This window comes from Poromitra crassiceps, assembly GCF_964638095.1.
Source record: "Poromitra crassiceps genome assembly, chromosome: 28".
Taxonomy (NCBI): domain Eukaryota; kingdom Metazoa; phylum Chordata; class Actinopteri; order Beryciformes; family Melamphaidae; genus Poromitra; species Poromitra crassiceps.
Genome location: NC_139651.1, coordinates 5,108,795 through 5,126,837, shown reverse-complemented (window position 1 = coordinate 5,126,837; position 18,043 = coordinate 5,108,795). Strand labels below are relative to the sequence as shown.

The window sequence follows — 18,043 nt, the reverse complement described above, 5'->3', positions numbered from 1 at the left end:
CCAAACCATGTGACGTCCCCCGACATGAAGGCTTTGGCCGATGTCGTTGAAGCAGAGTCAGCTCGCGGCCGACGGAGACGGAGGACGGCGCTCGCGCTCGGCTCGCTCCAGCTGGGTTCTGTGGTCAAACAGGCTCATCGTTTACTACACGTCTTCCCCCCTCGCGGTCCATCACGTCTCTGCATCGCCGTCCACTGTCCACGGCGTGTTGTGTCTGCTTCTCTCTCGCTCTGTCTCTCTCACACACACACACACACACGATGGCCATTAGTGACCGCCATTAGTTTAGCCACTCGTGTATATTATAATGGAGAGGTTGGCTTCTTCTCCCACTGAGCTACAGAGCAGGTGGGGTATTATTATTACCAGTCCAATTTCTCCCAGCGTTTGTCCTCATTACTAGGGACATTTTCACGAGGATGTCGTTACGTGAAGCACTCTCTGCTCTGCTTGATTCAAACTGATTGATTTCCTACTCTCTTATTACTAAATGGACGATGTCTTACAGGATTCTAGTAATTTGATGACAAATAAACTGGTAATTTATCCACTACTTTTCAGTGTGGTTGAAGAAATGGCTGGTGGGGTGTTTGGTCGGGCTGTGAATCTTCACTGGCCTCACGATTCGATTACGATTCATCCGTCTTCGATTCGATTCCACGATGCATCTGGATACAGCCCAAAGTATTGCAGCTCCAAGTATCAAATCCTCAATTTTCTATATTATTACTGCACATGGCTACTTTTTCATCAGTTAATACAAGCAGTCAGATAAATATCAAGTCCCGTTTTTACTTAGAAAGTGCTTTAAAATCGGAATCTCAACAGAAATTTAGACATAACGATTCATCCGTCAACGATTCGATTCACATGTCTGCATCGCGATAAACGATATGGGTGTATGTGGTGGTGGCGGGTGGTATTTGCTAGAGCAGGGGGGCATGTTCGTTCCCCACATAGAACTTTTCTGTGAAACGTTACCTATTCTCAACTAATGTCAACTCATTCACATCAATTCATCGATAATTGATGGTTAATTTTCCAGATGATTGATTACGGACATTTCTTCAAAATGAGTGAAAACTTGACTCGTGGTCTTTAGATGTGAGCGGGTCTCAGACTTTGAGTCTTTTCAAAGTTTTCTAAGTAGTGTACGATCGGCATTTAAGCGTCGGTTGCAACTGAAACTAATCAGAGCGTTAATGAGTTTGAGCGTTTCAGTGATGAGCAGGTGATCTGTGGAGGATTGGAGTTTGAAAGTCACATCAGCACAGACCACTGCCTCCTTGTTTCATCTAATTACCTTTTTCCACACTTGACTGTTCCACTAAATCCTGCACTTCACTCTCGTCAGAAGGGAGGAGGCGGGGCAAAGTGCAGGTGTGCAGACAGTCAGTGCACCACCCGGGATGGCCTGGGGGGGGTGCAGATGAGGCCAATTCCGACGTGGACTGTCCCATTTTAGACAGGACAACATCCCAATGGCTTGACCACTTGCTCCCAACACGTTGCATATAACCCATCACCAGTAAGTAGGCCCGGGCAATATGTTTGAAATCAATATCACGATAATCGCCAAAGATTATCTTCGGTAACGATAAACATATCACGATATGGCTCGCGTACATGCAAAATCTCGTTACATCCAGTCAAACTGAATGGTAATGTTAGGTGTGATGTCAAAGAACATAGTAATATTCAAATAAGCGTCCAGTGCTCTGATATCAGGAAGAGAGTTCAGTGCTCTGATATCAGGAAGAGGGTTCAGTGATCTGATATCAGGAAGAGGGTTCAGTGATCTGATATCAGGAAGAGAGTTCAGTGCTCTGATATCAGGAAGAGAGTTCAGTGATCTGATATCAGGAAGAGAGTTCAGTGCTCTGATATCAGGAAGAGGGTTCAGTGCTCTGATATCAGGAAGAGGGTTCAGTGATCTGATATCAGGAAGAGAGTTCAGTGCTCTGATATCAGGAAGAGGGTTCAGTGCTCTGATATCAGGAAGAGGGTTCAGTGATCTGATATCAGGAAGAGGGTTCAGTGATCTGATATCAGGAAGAGAGTTCAGTGCTCTGATATCAGGAAGAGAGTTCAGTGATCTGATATCAGGAAGAGGGTTCAGTGATCTGATATCAGGAAGAGAGTTCAGTGCTCTGATATCAGGAAGAGAGTTCAGTGATCTGATATCAGGAAGAGGGTTCAGTGATCTGATATCAGGAAGAGAGTTCAGTGCTCTGATATCAGGAAGAGAGTTCAGTGCTCTGATATCAGGAAGAGGGTTCAGTGATCTGATATCAGGAAGAGGGTTCAGTGCTCTGATATCAGGAAGAGGGTTCAGTGATCTGATATCAGGAAGAGGGTTCAGTGCTCTGATATCAGTAAGAGGGTTCAGTGCTCTGATATCAGGAAGAGGGTTCAGTGATCTGATATCAGGAAGAGGGTTCAGTGCTCTGATATCAGGAAGAGGGTTCAGTGATCTGATATCAGGAAGAGGGTTCAGTGCTCTGATATCAGTAAGAGGGTTCAGTGCTCTGATATCAGGAAGAGGGTTCAGTGCTCTGATATCAGTAAGAGGGTTCAGTGCTCTGATATCATGAAGAGGGTTCAGTGCTCTGATATCAGGAAGAGAGTTCAGTGCTCTGATATCAGGAAGAGGGTTCAGTGCTCTGATATCAGGAAGAGAGTTCAGTGCTCTGATATCAGTAAGAGAGTTCAGTGCTCTGATATCAGTAAGAGAGTTCAGTGCTCTGATATCAGTAAGAGGGTTCAGTGCTCTGATATCAGGAAGAGAGTTCAGTGCTCTGATATCAGGAAGAGAGTTCAGTGCTCTGATATCAGGAAGAGAGTTCAGTGCTCTGATATCAGGAAGAGAGTTCAGTGCTCTGATATCAGTAAGAGAGTTCAGTGCTCTGATATCAGTAAGAGAGTTCAGTGCTCTGATATCAGGAAGAGGGTTCAGTGCTCTGATATCAGGAAGAGGGTTCAGTGCTCTGATATCAGGAAGAGGGTTCAGTGCTCTGATATCAGGAAGAGGGTTCAGTGATCTGATATCAGGAAGAGAGTTCAGTGCTCTGATATCAGGAAGAGGGTTCAGTGATCTGATATCAGGAAGAGAGTTCAGTGCTCTGATATCAGGAAGAGGGTTCAGTGCTCTGATATCATGAAGAGGGTTCAGTGCTCTGATATCAGTAAGAGAGTTCAGTGCTCTGATATCAGTAAGAGAGTTCAGTGCTCTGATATCAGGAAGAGGGTTCAGTGCTCTGATATCATGAAGAGGGTTCAGTGCTCTGATATCAGGAAGAGGGTTCAGTGCTCTGATATCATGAAGAGGGTTCAGTGCTCTGATATCAGGAAGAGGGTTCAGTGCTCTGATATCAGGAAGAGGGTTCAGTGCTCTGATATCATGAAGAGGGTTCAGTGCTCTGATATCAGGAAGAGGGTTCAGTGCTCTGATATCAGGAAGAGGGTTCAGTGCTCTGATATCATGAAGAGGGTTCAGTGCTCTGATATCATGAAGAGGGTTCAGTGCTCTGATATCAGGAAGAGAGTTCAGTGCTCTGATATCAGTAAGAGGGTTCAGTGCTCTGATATCAGTAAGAGAGTTCAGTGCTCTGATATCAGGAAGAGGGTTCAGTGCTCTGATATCATGAAGAGGGTTCAGTGCTCTGATATCAGGAAGGGCGTTAAGTGCTTTGACGCTTATCAGTGGCACGATTTGTCTAGGCTAGCAGATTAGTTACACCCCAGCTGTTATCTGAAGAGCTGTTATGATGGCATCATCAGTTGACAGGACACACACACACACACACACACACACACACACCTCTCATCCACATCCTCTCTGATGGCTATCTGTAAAGCACCACGTGCTGCTCTGCCTCGCTCTGCTTGTCAGGAGACGGGAGGGGGGTCGGTTGAAAGCTTCCTCCCCAGATTGTGAGCACTGGGCAGGCATGGGAACATGGCGTCCTCCCCTCTCTCTCTCTCCATCAGGCCTGGTTTGTCTCAGCCCTGTCTCTCACCTCGCGGAATAAGCCCTGTACGGAAGCCACGCCGATGCCCAGGGTCACATATATCAAACGTGTTTTCCACTCGGTACCACCTGGTGCTGCACGCCTACGACCAGGCGCCCAGAGGATGACTTTGGGCCGTGTCTGAACCGCAGCAGGGAAGCCTGCCAGAACAGAGAGGAGGTGTGTGTGGGGGTGAGCTTACACCGGTGCTGTGTCTCGACAACCCGAAGGAGGCTTCTGCTCCCTGCCTACACTTTCCTTTTGGACAGATATATCAGCACGACATGGGTCTTTTATAGAGAATTGGATTTATCGGCCAGTCAGTCGCTGCTGTCAAACTGCCAATATGCTGGAAGAATGATTGATATCATTGCAGTGCGGTCTGGTGGTATTTTCCTCAGTAGCTTCAGCAGCACTCAGCAGTGTCTGTAAAAGCTGTTAGACGGCTTCAGCAGTGTTTGTAAAAGCTGTTAAACGGTGGACTGGACAGCAAAGAATTACAGCCAAGTTAATTGGCGGAGGGAAACCACTTGTGGTGTCGAAAGTAAGGAAATTAATTAATCACAAAAGTCGACATCACGAAAATGTGTTCTTAATACTAGCCTACTAGGCAGTAGGGGTGGGAATCACCAGATGCCCACGATACCGTACTAAAACGATACTCGAGTCACGATACGATAGTATTGCAATATCGCCGATATTGCGATATATTGAATATTGCGATATTTCGATATATTGTCACTCCAAACTCGATCTTCCTACCTTTTCCTTGACCTCACCAGAAGTAAAAACAGGCAGTGTTTTTTTGTTTTGTTTTGTTTTTGCCCCACACGTAGGCTACATTATTAAGCTTCTCTGGACTCAATACGCCACTGCAGGTGCGGACTGCACCATCAGGCGCTTCGGGCAGATGCCCGGTGGCCTGGCATGGCATGGCCTGCAAAAAAGCTGAGGGGAATGACATGACAAAGGTCCCAGGCTGGATTCGAACCCAGGTCCCCCGCGCCCACATGGTATGTGCCCTAGACCAGTGATACTCAACTGGCCACATGTGGCCCGCGATGGAATTGCAATTTTTTTTTTTTTTTTTTTTACAGTGCACCTGAACGCAACATGCAAGATACCCGCTGAATAAGTGTCCAAATGTTCATGTCATTCTGGCCAATACTCCTGCCCAATACTTGCATTTCAGTCTGGAATATGGAATATCTTTCAATAATCTATGATTTAGCTGCTAAATTGTCAAATACCTCCGTCTGCTCGCTACCCAGGCACTTATGTATGTACTTAACCTAACTAACTATCAACAACATTGTCAGACTAAACTCCGGCTGACACCCCAAAAACCTACAATCCGCTACAGAAAAATGTATATTGATTGTTTATCAACTGGCCCCTGGCCTTCTATCATTTCACGAAAGTGGCCCCCGGGCAAAGCAAGTTGAGTATCCCTGCCCTAGACCATGTTTGGGACAGGTTTGTCAAAAAAATTAAGTAAAATATAGCTTCAATTTAAAAAAAATAGCATCACCCTTTAAAAAAAACTTTCACTTATCGGTGCTTTCCCCCTACATCTGAATTCCCTCTCTCCGACTTTCCGTCTCTCTCTAGGTTTTATAAGGCAGCAGAACCGATGGCTGAAGTCTGTGTGTCGGTGTAAAAGTCACAGCCAGCCTCCTCGTCATTCTGCTTTCAAGTTTCAAATAAAAACAGGAGGCTGATCATTAGGGGTGGGGGAAAAAATCGATTCACCTAGGTATCGCGATTTTTAATGTCACGATTTTTTGGATCGATCTTTTATTCCAGAATCGATAATCGCAAAAAAAAAAAAAAAAAAATTTTTTTTTTTTTTTTTTTGGTGCTTGCAGTCAGGCCACTCACTGAACAGCAGGCCAGGCGCCGCCTACTGGTTTACTAGTGGTTTTATTACTTTATTAGTTAGTCTGAAGTAATAATTACACTTCAGGGTTAAAGTGGGTGCATCTCATTGTACAATTGGACTTCAAACGGCCCAAATCTGGCTTCAAACGGCCCAAATTGGGCTTCAAACGGCCCAAATTTCACTGTTTTTAACTATATCGCCCAGCCCTACTCATGATATATAATATACAGTCTCTAGTGTATGATTCAACTTTTCCCATGTTCTAATCTAGTGTAAAAAAGCAAACAAACTGAAAAAAGAAAAGAAAAAAAGAAACAAAAATCGCAATAAATCGTAATATCGAATCGCAATAATCGTAGAATCGCAATACTTAAGAATCGCAATATAAATCGAATCGGCACCCAAGAATCGTGATAGTATCGAATCGGGAGATAAGTGAATCGCCACAGCCCTACTGATCATGTTGCCAGGCTGCCTCTGGACCTCCTTGACCCAACATCCTTGTCTCGTCCCGCCACAGATGCTGATCTTAAATAGGCATCTGCTGCCCCCCCTGACCATAAACCTCCCCGACGCGTCCTGACAGCTTCATAAGCATCTGCCATATCTAATGTCACACCACCTGATCTGATGCAGATGAGATGGTGTCATGCGTTTCTTCAAGTGGAATCGCTCTTATCTCCGTCTGACTGACTAGTGTCCTTGACAGAGAGAGTGGCGTCAGCGGAGGACCAAAATGCGAGACTCATTAGCCAATGAACAGCCAGGAATGGGTGTCGCCGCTCGCGCTACTTTTGAATGCTAAAGTAAAGCTGATAATGTACAATTTGATTCAAGAAAAAGAAAAAAACTTTCAAAGTACAACACAAACTGTCCATGTTGCTGCAACTCGACAGTGCTGCTTAATCCAGGACCTTACTTCCTGGAACTCTTGAGAGTAAAAAAAAACTGGTCCATTGGAGTGAATGGAGATGTCGCGACTCTTCTATATACACGGCTCTGGGTCTGACCATCTCAGACGTAGACCATGATAAATATGGACGTAGCGAACGTGACGTCAGCCATTGGTTTGTGAACTCCCGTTTTGCAGCCTTGAGTTTGGCGTTTTGACCGTCAATCACGCGTGATTTCGAATCACACATAGGTTACGCAAAAGCCACGCCCTGTGCCCGCCTACGCAGCAGTCAAGCGCCGGGATTGGCCAGGCGATCATGCTCATGTTGGGCTCTCTGTTAACAGGGACACCATTCCTGTGAGAAGCAACAACACCAAGCGAGGCTGCAATGAGGATATTGAAAGACAAAATCCTACATTCCACCAAAGCACACAATGTATTTTAATGTTATTTGACTTTCTGACCACCCGCCTCAGCCAGAATAACAGATGCTGCCCCTTGGCCATTGGTTTTATTTATTGTTTATTGTGTACGATTCAACTTTTTATCTATGATTTTATATTATTGCATGTTTTTGTAGATTGTTGGGACTTCACTGGCCTGGAACAAACGGCTGGCCTGGAGGGGGGGGGGGGGGGTTTGAGCTAGGCCTATGTGCTGTAGCCTAGTATTTTTAATTTTATATTTTTTATATGTGGGAGATTCCAGCTGTCAAAAGAAGACAAAAGACTTGCCCCTGGCCAATCCCGGCGCTTGACTGCTGCGTAGGCGGGCACAGGGCGTGGTTTTTGCGTAACCTATGTGCGGGTTTCGAAATCACGCGTCAATCACGCCCCCAAAACATAGTCTGCAGTCTGCTTCATCATCTACTTTACTATAAATGGGACTATAATTTACAACATGCTGTCGAAGACGTGAAACTAGCGATCAAGACCATAAACTCATTATTAAAGTGTTTACTGAGGTCATAAATTAGATAAGAAGTAGGGTTATTTTCTCATTGACTTCTATGCAATCGGCCTTCTTTTTTTTGGAGCCAGTGGGGTTGCCCCCTGCTGGCCATTCGAAAGAAGGCGGGTTTATGGCACTTCCACTTTGGTTAAATTTTTCTCACACGGTGCTACCCGTGGTCTCAGATGGCTCATTGTTCTGGGGTTATATAGCTGTGCCTGTCAACACCAGCTGAGTATGGAGGGAGTATGATGTCCGCCTTGACGCCTGCAGAGTTGCCTGGCTGTGATACAGAGCTCTAATCATCTCCTTTTCCTCTCCTCCTCGTCTTCCTCTATCTCTACTATCACTCCTCTGCATGTTCCCTTATCTGTCCACTAGCAGCCTTAAATGTCTCCTCACACCCGTCATTCCCTTCCTTCCTTCCCTTCCCTGCTGGATGAGCGCATCTTTCTACTGTCTGTTATCAACCCCTGAATGGAAGTTTGGAACAGTGTGTAACTCCTGATCCCTCACTTGCAGCAGTTGGCGGTTGGTGTGTAACTGCTGATCTCTCACTCTCTTCACCGCAGTGAAAGAATTCCCCCTCACTTGTGCCTGGGGATGTTTTGTTTGCCATTTTTCATTGTGTTTATACCCACACATGTGGGAATAAATAAAAACACCTGGTAAACAGCTGATCGGCAGTTAAGCCTACTAGAAAATATCCCATGCTCGTGGTTAGCTTCGTGCGACTCACACGCGCTCCTTCCTAGCGCCTTCAAGCGCATGCGTTTTTTTGTTGTTTGTTTTTTTAACCTTGATTTATACAGGGGGAGTCTCACTGAGAGCAATGCTCTCTTTCTCAGGAGCGCAATGTTCACATTCACACCTGGAAGCTGACCAGTACAACCACAGTCTGATCCGCTGGCCACTGATCAGCTCCACTGGAGCGGTTGGGGTTAAGGGCCTTGCTCAAGGGCACCTCAGTGGTGGTAATGAGGGAGGGGGCAAAGCGCTGCCTTTTCACTCCCCCCCCCCCCACCCAGATTTATCCTGCCGATCCTGGGGATTGAACCAACGACCTTCTCGGTCACAAGCTCGCTTCTCTTAACTGTCGGGCCACCACTGCGTTGCTGAGCGATTGTGCGCTGCAACCCGCCAAACCCCCGGCCGCCTTTATTATAGTAGTGCGATCATTCTGCAAATATAGGATGAAAGCAGATTTGATGATAACACATTGGAAGTAGTTTTTGCTCAAAGCCCTGGTCTGTCTGTGTGTCTGTGTGTCTGTGTGGTTGTGCAGGTACGGCGTGACACCAGAGAACATCATCCTGTACGGACAGAGCATCGGCACGGTGCCCACCGTCGACCTGGCCGCTCGCTACGAGTGTGCTGCCGTCATCCTGCACTCTCCTCTCATGTCCGGGCTGAGGGTGGCCTTCCCTGATACACGCAAGACCTACTGCTTTGATGCCTTCCCCAGGTGAGACACACACACACACACACACACACACACCGGGTGAGACACACACACACACCCCCCAGGTGAGACACACACACACACACCAGGTGAGACACGCACACACACACCAGGTGAGACACACACACACACCAGGTGAGACACACACACACACACACCAGGTGAGACACACACACACACACACACACACACACCAGGTGAGACACACACACACACACACACACCAGTCTCCTTGCCACGTAAGACGGCATAGCTGTGGCTGGACGCAATTTCTACTCACTCACATGTACACTAGGGCTGGGTATTGGTTCAAATTTCAAGAATCGATTCGATTCCGATTCACAAGGTTCCGAATCGATTAATCCCGATTCGATTCCGATTCGATTAATTTCAATATCGATTTGGTTAGTGATACCAAAACGTGTTTTTTAAGCTGTAACCTGAATTACACGATTGTCCAGTTATGTAACACAGGGGTTCCCAACCTTTTTTGCGCCAAGGACCAGTAGATACATGGGGAAAAAAAGTTGCAGACCTGTTGTCAATTTTAATGGTTTTAGTTACACATATATTTACTCACCAGGTGGTGACAAAGGGTAAATAACAGCCTTTTCATCTGTCAATAAAGACACTTTCACAATTATGCACAGTGATTTGATTTCAGCCTATATAATTTCTAAAAGTAGATTTTAATGATCAAACATTTCCATTCATGTAGCCTACAGTATATATGTTTTTGTTTCAACTACAAACATAAATAAACGTCAACTTGAAACTATGTTTCAACTACCACACACAGTCTATAATATTATAGCCTATGTTAATTAAAAAAAATTGAATAAAAAAATCGATCTCTGGACATATGAATCGATATCAAAGGATTAAAATAAAAATCGATTAAAAATCGGAGAATCGTTTTTTTTTTTAACCCAGCCCTAATGTACACACTCACTCACTCACTCACTCACTCGTCACAGAGACTTAGCATTCTTATTATAGGGTGGTGAGCAATAATGAAACAAACAACAAGCAAGAGTGACTGCTGTGGTCATTATCGAAAGTTGTGGAACATTTTGTTTAGACATTACCAATATCTTTAAAAAGGATTTATTTTTAAAAGATTATATATACCGGTATATATATATATATATATATATATAATATATTCATGATACAGGCACATCACTAGTTTCAGTGGATGCTCATAGTAGTGGCTAAGCGGTGCTTGTTTACCTTTTGAAGCTACATTTTAAATGTGTTCTTGTGTTGTTACCGTTGAGGCTGTTATCAGTACCCTGCAGCCTAGCCTTGAAAAAGTCATATTAAAAACACCTCAATTGCAATAAAATACCTGAAAGTAGTTATAGGATTATTATTATTATTTTTGTCTGTATCAGCCAGCCGTAAACAATTTCATCTGAATCTCCACTGGCAGCAAAAAGTTGTGATCGTAACAGTGAATTAAGGTGCTGATACTGGCACATCTAAAGCTCTCTAACACGCTCAGATGGCAGATGAACGAGCTGTTTACTCCTCGCAAATGTCTGGAATGCAAACCAATGTTTTAGTTGGCAGCCGAGTGTGTTGATTTGGCAGCAAGGTGTGTGACTGTGAGATGGATATGATTATTTAGGTATGTTTTTGTTTGTTTTTCCTGATTTTTCACAAAAGAAATTCTCCCCCAATTGTACTTGGCCAATTTCCCCCCTACTGCCCCCGGTCGCTGCTCCCACCCTCTGCCGATCTGGGGAGAGCCGTAGACCAGCGCCACGCTTCCTCCCGACACATGCGCAGTTGCCAGCCGCTTCTTTTCACCTGACAGCGGGGAGCTACGCCGGCAGGACGTGTGTCCAGTGTGTTTTCCCCCCGTTTCTCAGCAGCGCCGGAGATCTAGAAGTATGCCCTGCAGATGTTGTTTAGGACAGTCTTGATTTCATTGTGTTCTTTCTTGGTTAAGTTGGTAGAATAATTTGTCAGAATTAATTATCTTTATTGTTGTATTAATTCTCTTTCTTTCTAACCGTTTCATCCAGCGAACTCTGGTTCAGCACAAAGTTAATTTGTTCCTGTGATCCGTTCCAGTCTTCATTTCTGATCCTTTATTCGTGCCTGCCCCTGTGCTGTGCGTGCTGCGTTTGAGACACCATGGTTTGTGGTAGCCTCGCTGTCACTGGGAAAACATGAACTTTTGTGATACTCCAAACGACAGCGTTTGTGGTGGTTTATTTTCTCAGCTCGTTAAAGTGAACAGAAAAGTGTTGACAATCACTTGGATTGTCCCAGACCATTGTGCAGTTATGTCAGTTATAGCCCACATGGCACAATTGAATGGCGTTTAATAGGGATGCACCGATATGAAAATTTTGGCCGATGCGATAACCGATATTAACATTGCTGTTATGGCCGATAACCGATATTTACCGATGTCGATATGATCTGTATAAAACCACATTTTTATGATCATCACATTTTGTACATACTGAAAAACACATGTTAACACTGAATTTGAAAAAGTTATGCATTTCTTTATTTGCAAAGCCTTTGGAAAAGCCCATAAATCATAGATTTACTGCATTATTTCATATCAATGTGAAGAATTTGGCTGATAATGATAACCGACATTAACATTGCAACATCTGACCGATACCGATATGACTGATATGTTAAAAAATGACTAACATCGGCCGATACCGATATGATTGCCGATATATCGTGCATCCCTAGCGTTTAATGTACAGAGGCCGTCTTGTGCCTTCTGTTCAATTTAATCCATCTTGCTGCAGATTGTTCTCCACATATTTTCTCCTTAGTGGCCGTTCACACTATACGCCGAATTTCGGCGTCCTTGTTAACGGGTGAGAGCGTTCACACCAGCCCCACGCCACGCCGAAGCCGCGCTGGAGCGATCGTTCAGGATTCAGTCCTAGTTTCCACGCGTGACACGCGAAGCTTGAAGCTGCCAGGCATGAAGTCAATGGGAGTTGTTGTGGGCGGGTTCAAGGCGCGGCCGAGAGGAAAAGAGAAGGCTTCTTGTGTGAACGGTTAGGCGTCAGTTCAGCTTGTGCCTGCCTCAAGCATCAGTTCTGCTTACGTCCGGCGTCCTGTGTGAACGAGGGCTTTTAGGTGTTGGGAAAATGAGCCTACCGTAACTGTTACTGCATATTAATAAACAGTGTTCTCAAAGTGCACTATTAGGGTGGATTGATCATTTCTAATCAGTTACAGTCGTCACTTCAGCCATCTGTGAAAATGTATGAAAATCCACAATCTGTGTGTGGATGTTAGACAGCCTCATGCAGCCTTCATTATCAATGCCATGCATATTTTGGGGGGGGGGGGGGGGGGCAGCAGCAGCAGCAATGATCTCATCCTTACCTAGAGTTTTCACCATACCAGAAATTTTAGATGATTAATATGAAGTTTATGATGACACACCTAGTTATTTAGGTCTGAACCAAAGGTTGGAAGGTTCCTTTGTTTTGTTGCATTCACTTCTAAGTGGCCATTCACACCATACGCTGAAGCAACGCCAAAGCCACGCTGAAACCACGCAGTTTCATTTGGGCGTCCTTGTTAACAGGTGAGAGCGTTCACACCAGCCTCATGCCGCGCTGAAGCCATCATTCAGGATTCACTCCTATTTTCCACGCGTGAAGCTTGAAGCTGCCAGGCATGAATTCAATGGGAGTTGTGGGCGGGTTCAAGGCATGCCGAGGAGGCGCCGAGAGGAAAAGAGAAGGCTTCTGGTGTGAACGGGTTAAGCGTCAGTCCTGCCTCAAGCTTCAGTTCTGCCTATGCTCTGCCTATTGTGTGAACGTGCACCAAGTGAAGCGGGGCTTGTAAAGTGAAGCCACATGGAGGACGACTCACACAAGTAGCTGGTGTCTTGGACAGTGTGAGCTCCTGTCATCCGCAAGGTCCCGCATGTTGGCAGCAGCAAGAATCCAAAACAATCTGAATATTTGCCCTTGGTTCATTTTGTTATGCTAATACTGTCTGCTCGGCTTTCCAGGCAAGCTGGGCTATCAAATGTCAACATCTGTCTCCTTGTAGCAGTTAAACTCACATTGCAGTTCTCCTGAACAGCACGGACACGTGCATGTTCAGATGCGGTGAGTTGGTGCCACCTGAGTTTGAATGGCATTGTTCTCACCTGCCCAAAAGAAGCAAACTAAAGTCAACACACTCCAGAGTTCAGATAAACCTCTCTATAATAAACACGCTGGGCGTGAACGCACCATAAGTTAAATATCTAGAAATCCAACGCTACGACCATACCATAAACAAGAAAGAACATTAAGCACAGTCATGGAACAGCATGCTTTTCAAAGTTGCTTGTCCGTATTTTTCAAGCCGACTGTAGTGAGGTTTCCATAGCAAATTTCAAGCTGAGAGAGAGAGGTCGTCATATCTGTATTACCTGATCAGCCCGTGACGTCAGTCAAGCCCAAGCGTGACGTCAGGCATGACATCAGTTGTCCTCAGTTCATGACGTCAGTCCTCCCTAGTATATATAGCGAGGGTTCTACGTCACCCCCACTCTGGCGGATCACAGCAGCAGCCGGCATCGCGGCTGTTCATTCCCCCTGAAACCATCCTCTGAAGCCATCATTTCACCCCACCCACCTCCCCAGTCCACCACCAACGAGTCTTGACTCCTGGGGAATCCCGGGGGGGGGATTCTCTCTAGCCCAAATAGATGCCGCCCTCTCGCCTAAAGAGGAGCGCCATCTTACAATGGAGTCATACGCCAAAGTACTTGCCATGCACGCCACTTGCTAAATAAAGTCCCTTGTTAAACCTTACCGACCGGTCTCTCATGATTGAACTGTATATATGCTGAATAGTAGTTCTATATTTGGCTTCTGGCACCAATTTGTCAACCGTTCCTGGTGAACTTGGGTTCAGTTCTAGACATGGTGGGCTGCGTGGTGCCGTCATGATGTTTTCAGCTACTTGACTCTTTAGATTTCAATTATTTTCACATTTTCACATTGATGGAAGGATTGCTGAGAACACTTATATTAGACCATATATATAATGAACATTGAATATCAATCTTTCTCAACGGTATTCAAGTAGTACCAAAATTTCAGTTATCGTGACAATGTTAGTCTTATTTACCAGCAGGGATCCAAAATCTTTTGTGCCCACCGGCCATTCGGCCAAATGGCTAGTGAACATTACAATTTTACCTGCCACTCATAGATTACCGTTGTTTTTTTGGCCAGCCACTTGCATATTTGGCTGGTGGCCCTGCCTCTTCCTCCTGCCCATTTTCAATTTGATTGATTCTTTTCCCATATCAGCTGATTTGTGTGTGTGTGTTTGTGTGTGTGTGTGTGTGTGTGTGTGTACGCGTGCGTGCGTTAGAGCCCGACCGATACTGGTTTTTTGAGGCCGATACCAATATTAGGGAGTAAAAAAATTCCGATATGGATATATCTGCCGATATTCTTACATTAATTATACACATTATATTACACTTTTTTTTTTTTTTTGCAATGATCCTCCAAATATCAAACACTTGACAAAGAAATGACTTGACATGACTTGAGATATGTAATGTAGGGCAGGATATTTTACAGCTTATCAATCAACTTTATTGTCCAAAATGACATCAATGCAATGAACCAGTACACTTCACTGGGAATTTAATAATGATAAATAACTAGAAATACAAAAACACAAATAGAACAAATATAACTTGAGTTAAGAAAAGAGATCAAATATACACAACATGCTGTCTATAACTTAAAAAATACAAAAATATCGGCCAAAATATCGTCCGACACGATATATCGGTTATCGGCCGATAATTATCGGTGGACTGATATATCGGTCGGACTCTAGTGTGTGTGTCTGTGTGTGTGTGTGTGTGTGTCCATCAGTGTCCATCAGTAAGAGGATCTGTGTGAGGGCACAGTCTGTCTAACAGTCCCTCTGGGCCGAGGTGATAACACAGCCTCCCCATTAGCAGCTTCAGGCGTGCCGCAGTGAAAGCCTGACAGAGACACGACTGTCCTGCGGTCCCCACTTATCTCCCACCCAGCTCAGGCACAGTGAAAACACATTAATTCACATCCATGATTGAAAACAGAGCGAAGAAATTCCAGCAGAAGCTCTGTGTGTGTGTGCGCGTGTGTGTGCGCGATCTGACCAATCTTGAGAAGCTGTTGGGCGCCTTGGGCCGATTTTCGATATCGAATATCGCTCTATTTCCTGAATATCGAACTACATTACATACTGTATCAGGATTGGTATGAAATATTATGAAGGAAGGACTGAGAGGTTGATGTGCCGTTCACGTCGTGTCTTTCTCTCTACCTTTCAGCAACTAACACAACTAAACACTCTGACCCAGCAGTTCTCCATGTTTGGATGACTGACGGCCAGTTTAGTGACCCAACATTGGATTGAGAGCCACCCAGTAAAACACAGAACACAAAATAAGTCCAGAACACATTTCCATTTGTCGGTGGTTTAACACACACACACACACACACACACACACACACACACACACACACACACCTCTTACCTGCCAACAGGCTGTGAAAAAGAGGACCCATTTGAAAATGTTTTATTCCCTCGCCAAAATTTTGCCAAAAAATTTGGAGCTAGCATGATATTGTTTGTACCAATCGATGTCGTCTTTCATACGATACCAGAAACTTGACTGGCTTTAAAGTCGAGCTGAACCCAAACATGACTTTTCTTTTCTTTTAGTTCAAATACCTGGGTATGCAGTGCACCTATTTAATAATGTATGCAAACAAAATCACAACAATCTAATTTCTTTAGTTTTTCACACTTTTTCACATCAAAAGTTCATTTTTCACGATTTCATTGATAACAGTAATCTACAGTTTGCTGACGTCACCTAGTACTATCAAATTTCTACCCCATTTCAACCAATCATATCACGACATGCAGCTGTCAATCAAATCTTCATTTCTGGATAATTTTCTCTTCCAAATGAAGTAGAAAATGGCGCCTAGTGCCTGTCATCTGGCAGAATTCCTATCCCATAAACTAACTACTAACTTGGCCAATTGTTAGAAACATGAACAAAAAACAAAAACTATAATCTCTAAGAATGCAAAGAAATGTAACTGGTTCACTGGCATTCCAGGAATATCGTATTTACAGAAATAGCGTAAAAGGCGCGCGCTTGAGAGCCTGGTTGTCAGGGGTCTGCCCTCGGAGATTCCAGGCGGGCGGGCAGCACCCATTCATCGGATTGTCCGCTCGCTCCGCACGAAGCAGCTGGCTGCCTGATACTCCGCGGATCCCACTCGCGTAGCACGACAACACGCTGAATCCCACTCGATTTGGGGGTGGAACACGCCATGATTGACCAATGCCAAAGTCAGTCGACAGAATTGTCAAATCAAATCATCGACACGATACTACGACCCGCCTCTCAACTTGTCATCTCAGACAAATTATGTTTTCAGTCTGAAACGGAGCTGCGACGCACGTGACGAACGGGTTCAGTTCGACTTTAAAGTCAAGCAGAAATGAAATTGAATGAATTACTTTTGAATGATTTTAAATCACATCCCTACACGGGCAGACTTTGCTAGCCCATAAATGGTAATGTACTTAGCCAATAAGAATGTAACATGAAAAATAAAATGAACGGTTATGTCTTCATTTAATGTCGATGCAGAGGACATGTAATTGGCTCGTTAACTCGCATTCCATTTACTGTGGCTCGTTGCCCACTTCAAGACCCGGCAGCCAGCCCTCTCCCTGGGCCAGGAGGAGGAGGCTGTCCGCCCGGGGGAACCAGCAGCTGCTTTTCTGCTCTGGGCCCTCGGCGCACTGAGCCAGCCAGCGAGCACGCAGTCTCGCCACTCTCTCTCTACCCTGTTTCACTCGAAAATACATCACGATAAGGAAGTCCCATACTGTGCAAAATTACGTTTTAGTTTGACTTGAAAACTGAGCCCCGCTAACGGTCTCTGAAAGTACACTTTAGAAAGGATTTGGGAAATAGCGTGATATTTGTGAAATATTGCGATATTCGATATTATCGAAAAGCCACCCAAGCCTATTCTGAATCACTTGACAGATGATGAATACAGCTCATTTAGAATAGGGTTAACAAATAAAAAACACATTTATTCAGAGAAGGTTAAGAGAGAAAAACAGCTTATTCAAAGCAGGTTAACAAACACTGTGTGTGTGTGTGTGTGTGTGTGTGTGTGTGTGTGTGTGTGTGTGTGTGTGTGTGTGTGTGTGTGTGTGTGTGTGTGTGTGTGTGTGTGTGTGTGTGTGTGTGTGTGTGTGTGTGTGTGTGTGTGTGTGTGCGCGTCTGTCTGTCTGTCTGTCTGTAGCCGAGGCTCCACTTCTAAACAGAAGCTGATCTGCCAAAACAGCAGCAATATTGGGACAAAACTTTTGTTTGCCAATCCCCGGATACAGATTGGGAACTTTTCTTCTTTCCACGTCCAATGTCCTCATTTTGGAAACCCGGTAATTAAAAGCTTTACACACCAAACTGTCGGCAGCACTCCAGCAATTAGTGCAGCAGGATGAGATGTACGCAGCTCTGTGGAGCTCTGACTGAGGGAGGCAGCACTCTGCTCAGACAGACAACAGCTCTGTGGAGCTCTGACTGAGGGAGGCAGCACTCTGCTCAGACAGACACAGCTCTGTGGAGCTCTGACTGAGGGAGGCAGCACTCTGCTCAGACAGACACAGCTCTGTGGAGCTCTGACTGAGGGAGGCAGCACTCTGCTCAGACAGACAACAGCTCTGTGGAGCTCTGACTGAGGGAGGCAGCACTCTGCTCAGACAGACAACAGCTCTGTGGAGCTCTGACTGAGGGAGGC

The 18,043-nt window shown here is 45.0% G+C and overlaps 1 protein-coding gene across 1 annotated transcript in view; it reads left to right on the top strand.

The window, feature by feature from the left end:
• The window catches only part of abhd17c (abhydrolase domain containing 17C, depalmitoylase), a 45,484-nt gene that overhangs the window by 14,500 nt on the left and 12,941 nt on the right, over nucleotides 1-18,043 (top strand). Inside the window, exon 2 of the mRNA XM_083662076.1 lies at nucleotides 9,024-9,203. Within this exon, the coding sequence (XP_083518202.1) occupies nucleotides 9,024-9,203 (180 nt within the window). The remainder of the gene's footprint in view (nucleotides 1-9,023; nucleotides 9,204-18,043) is intronic.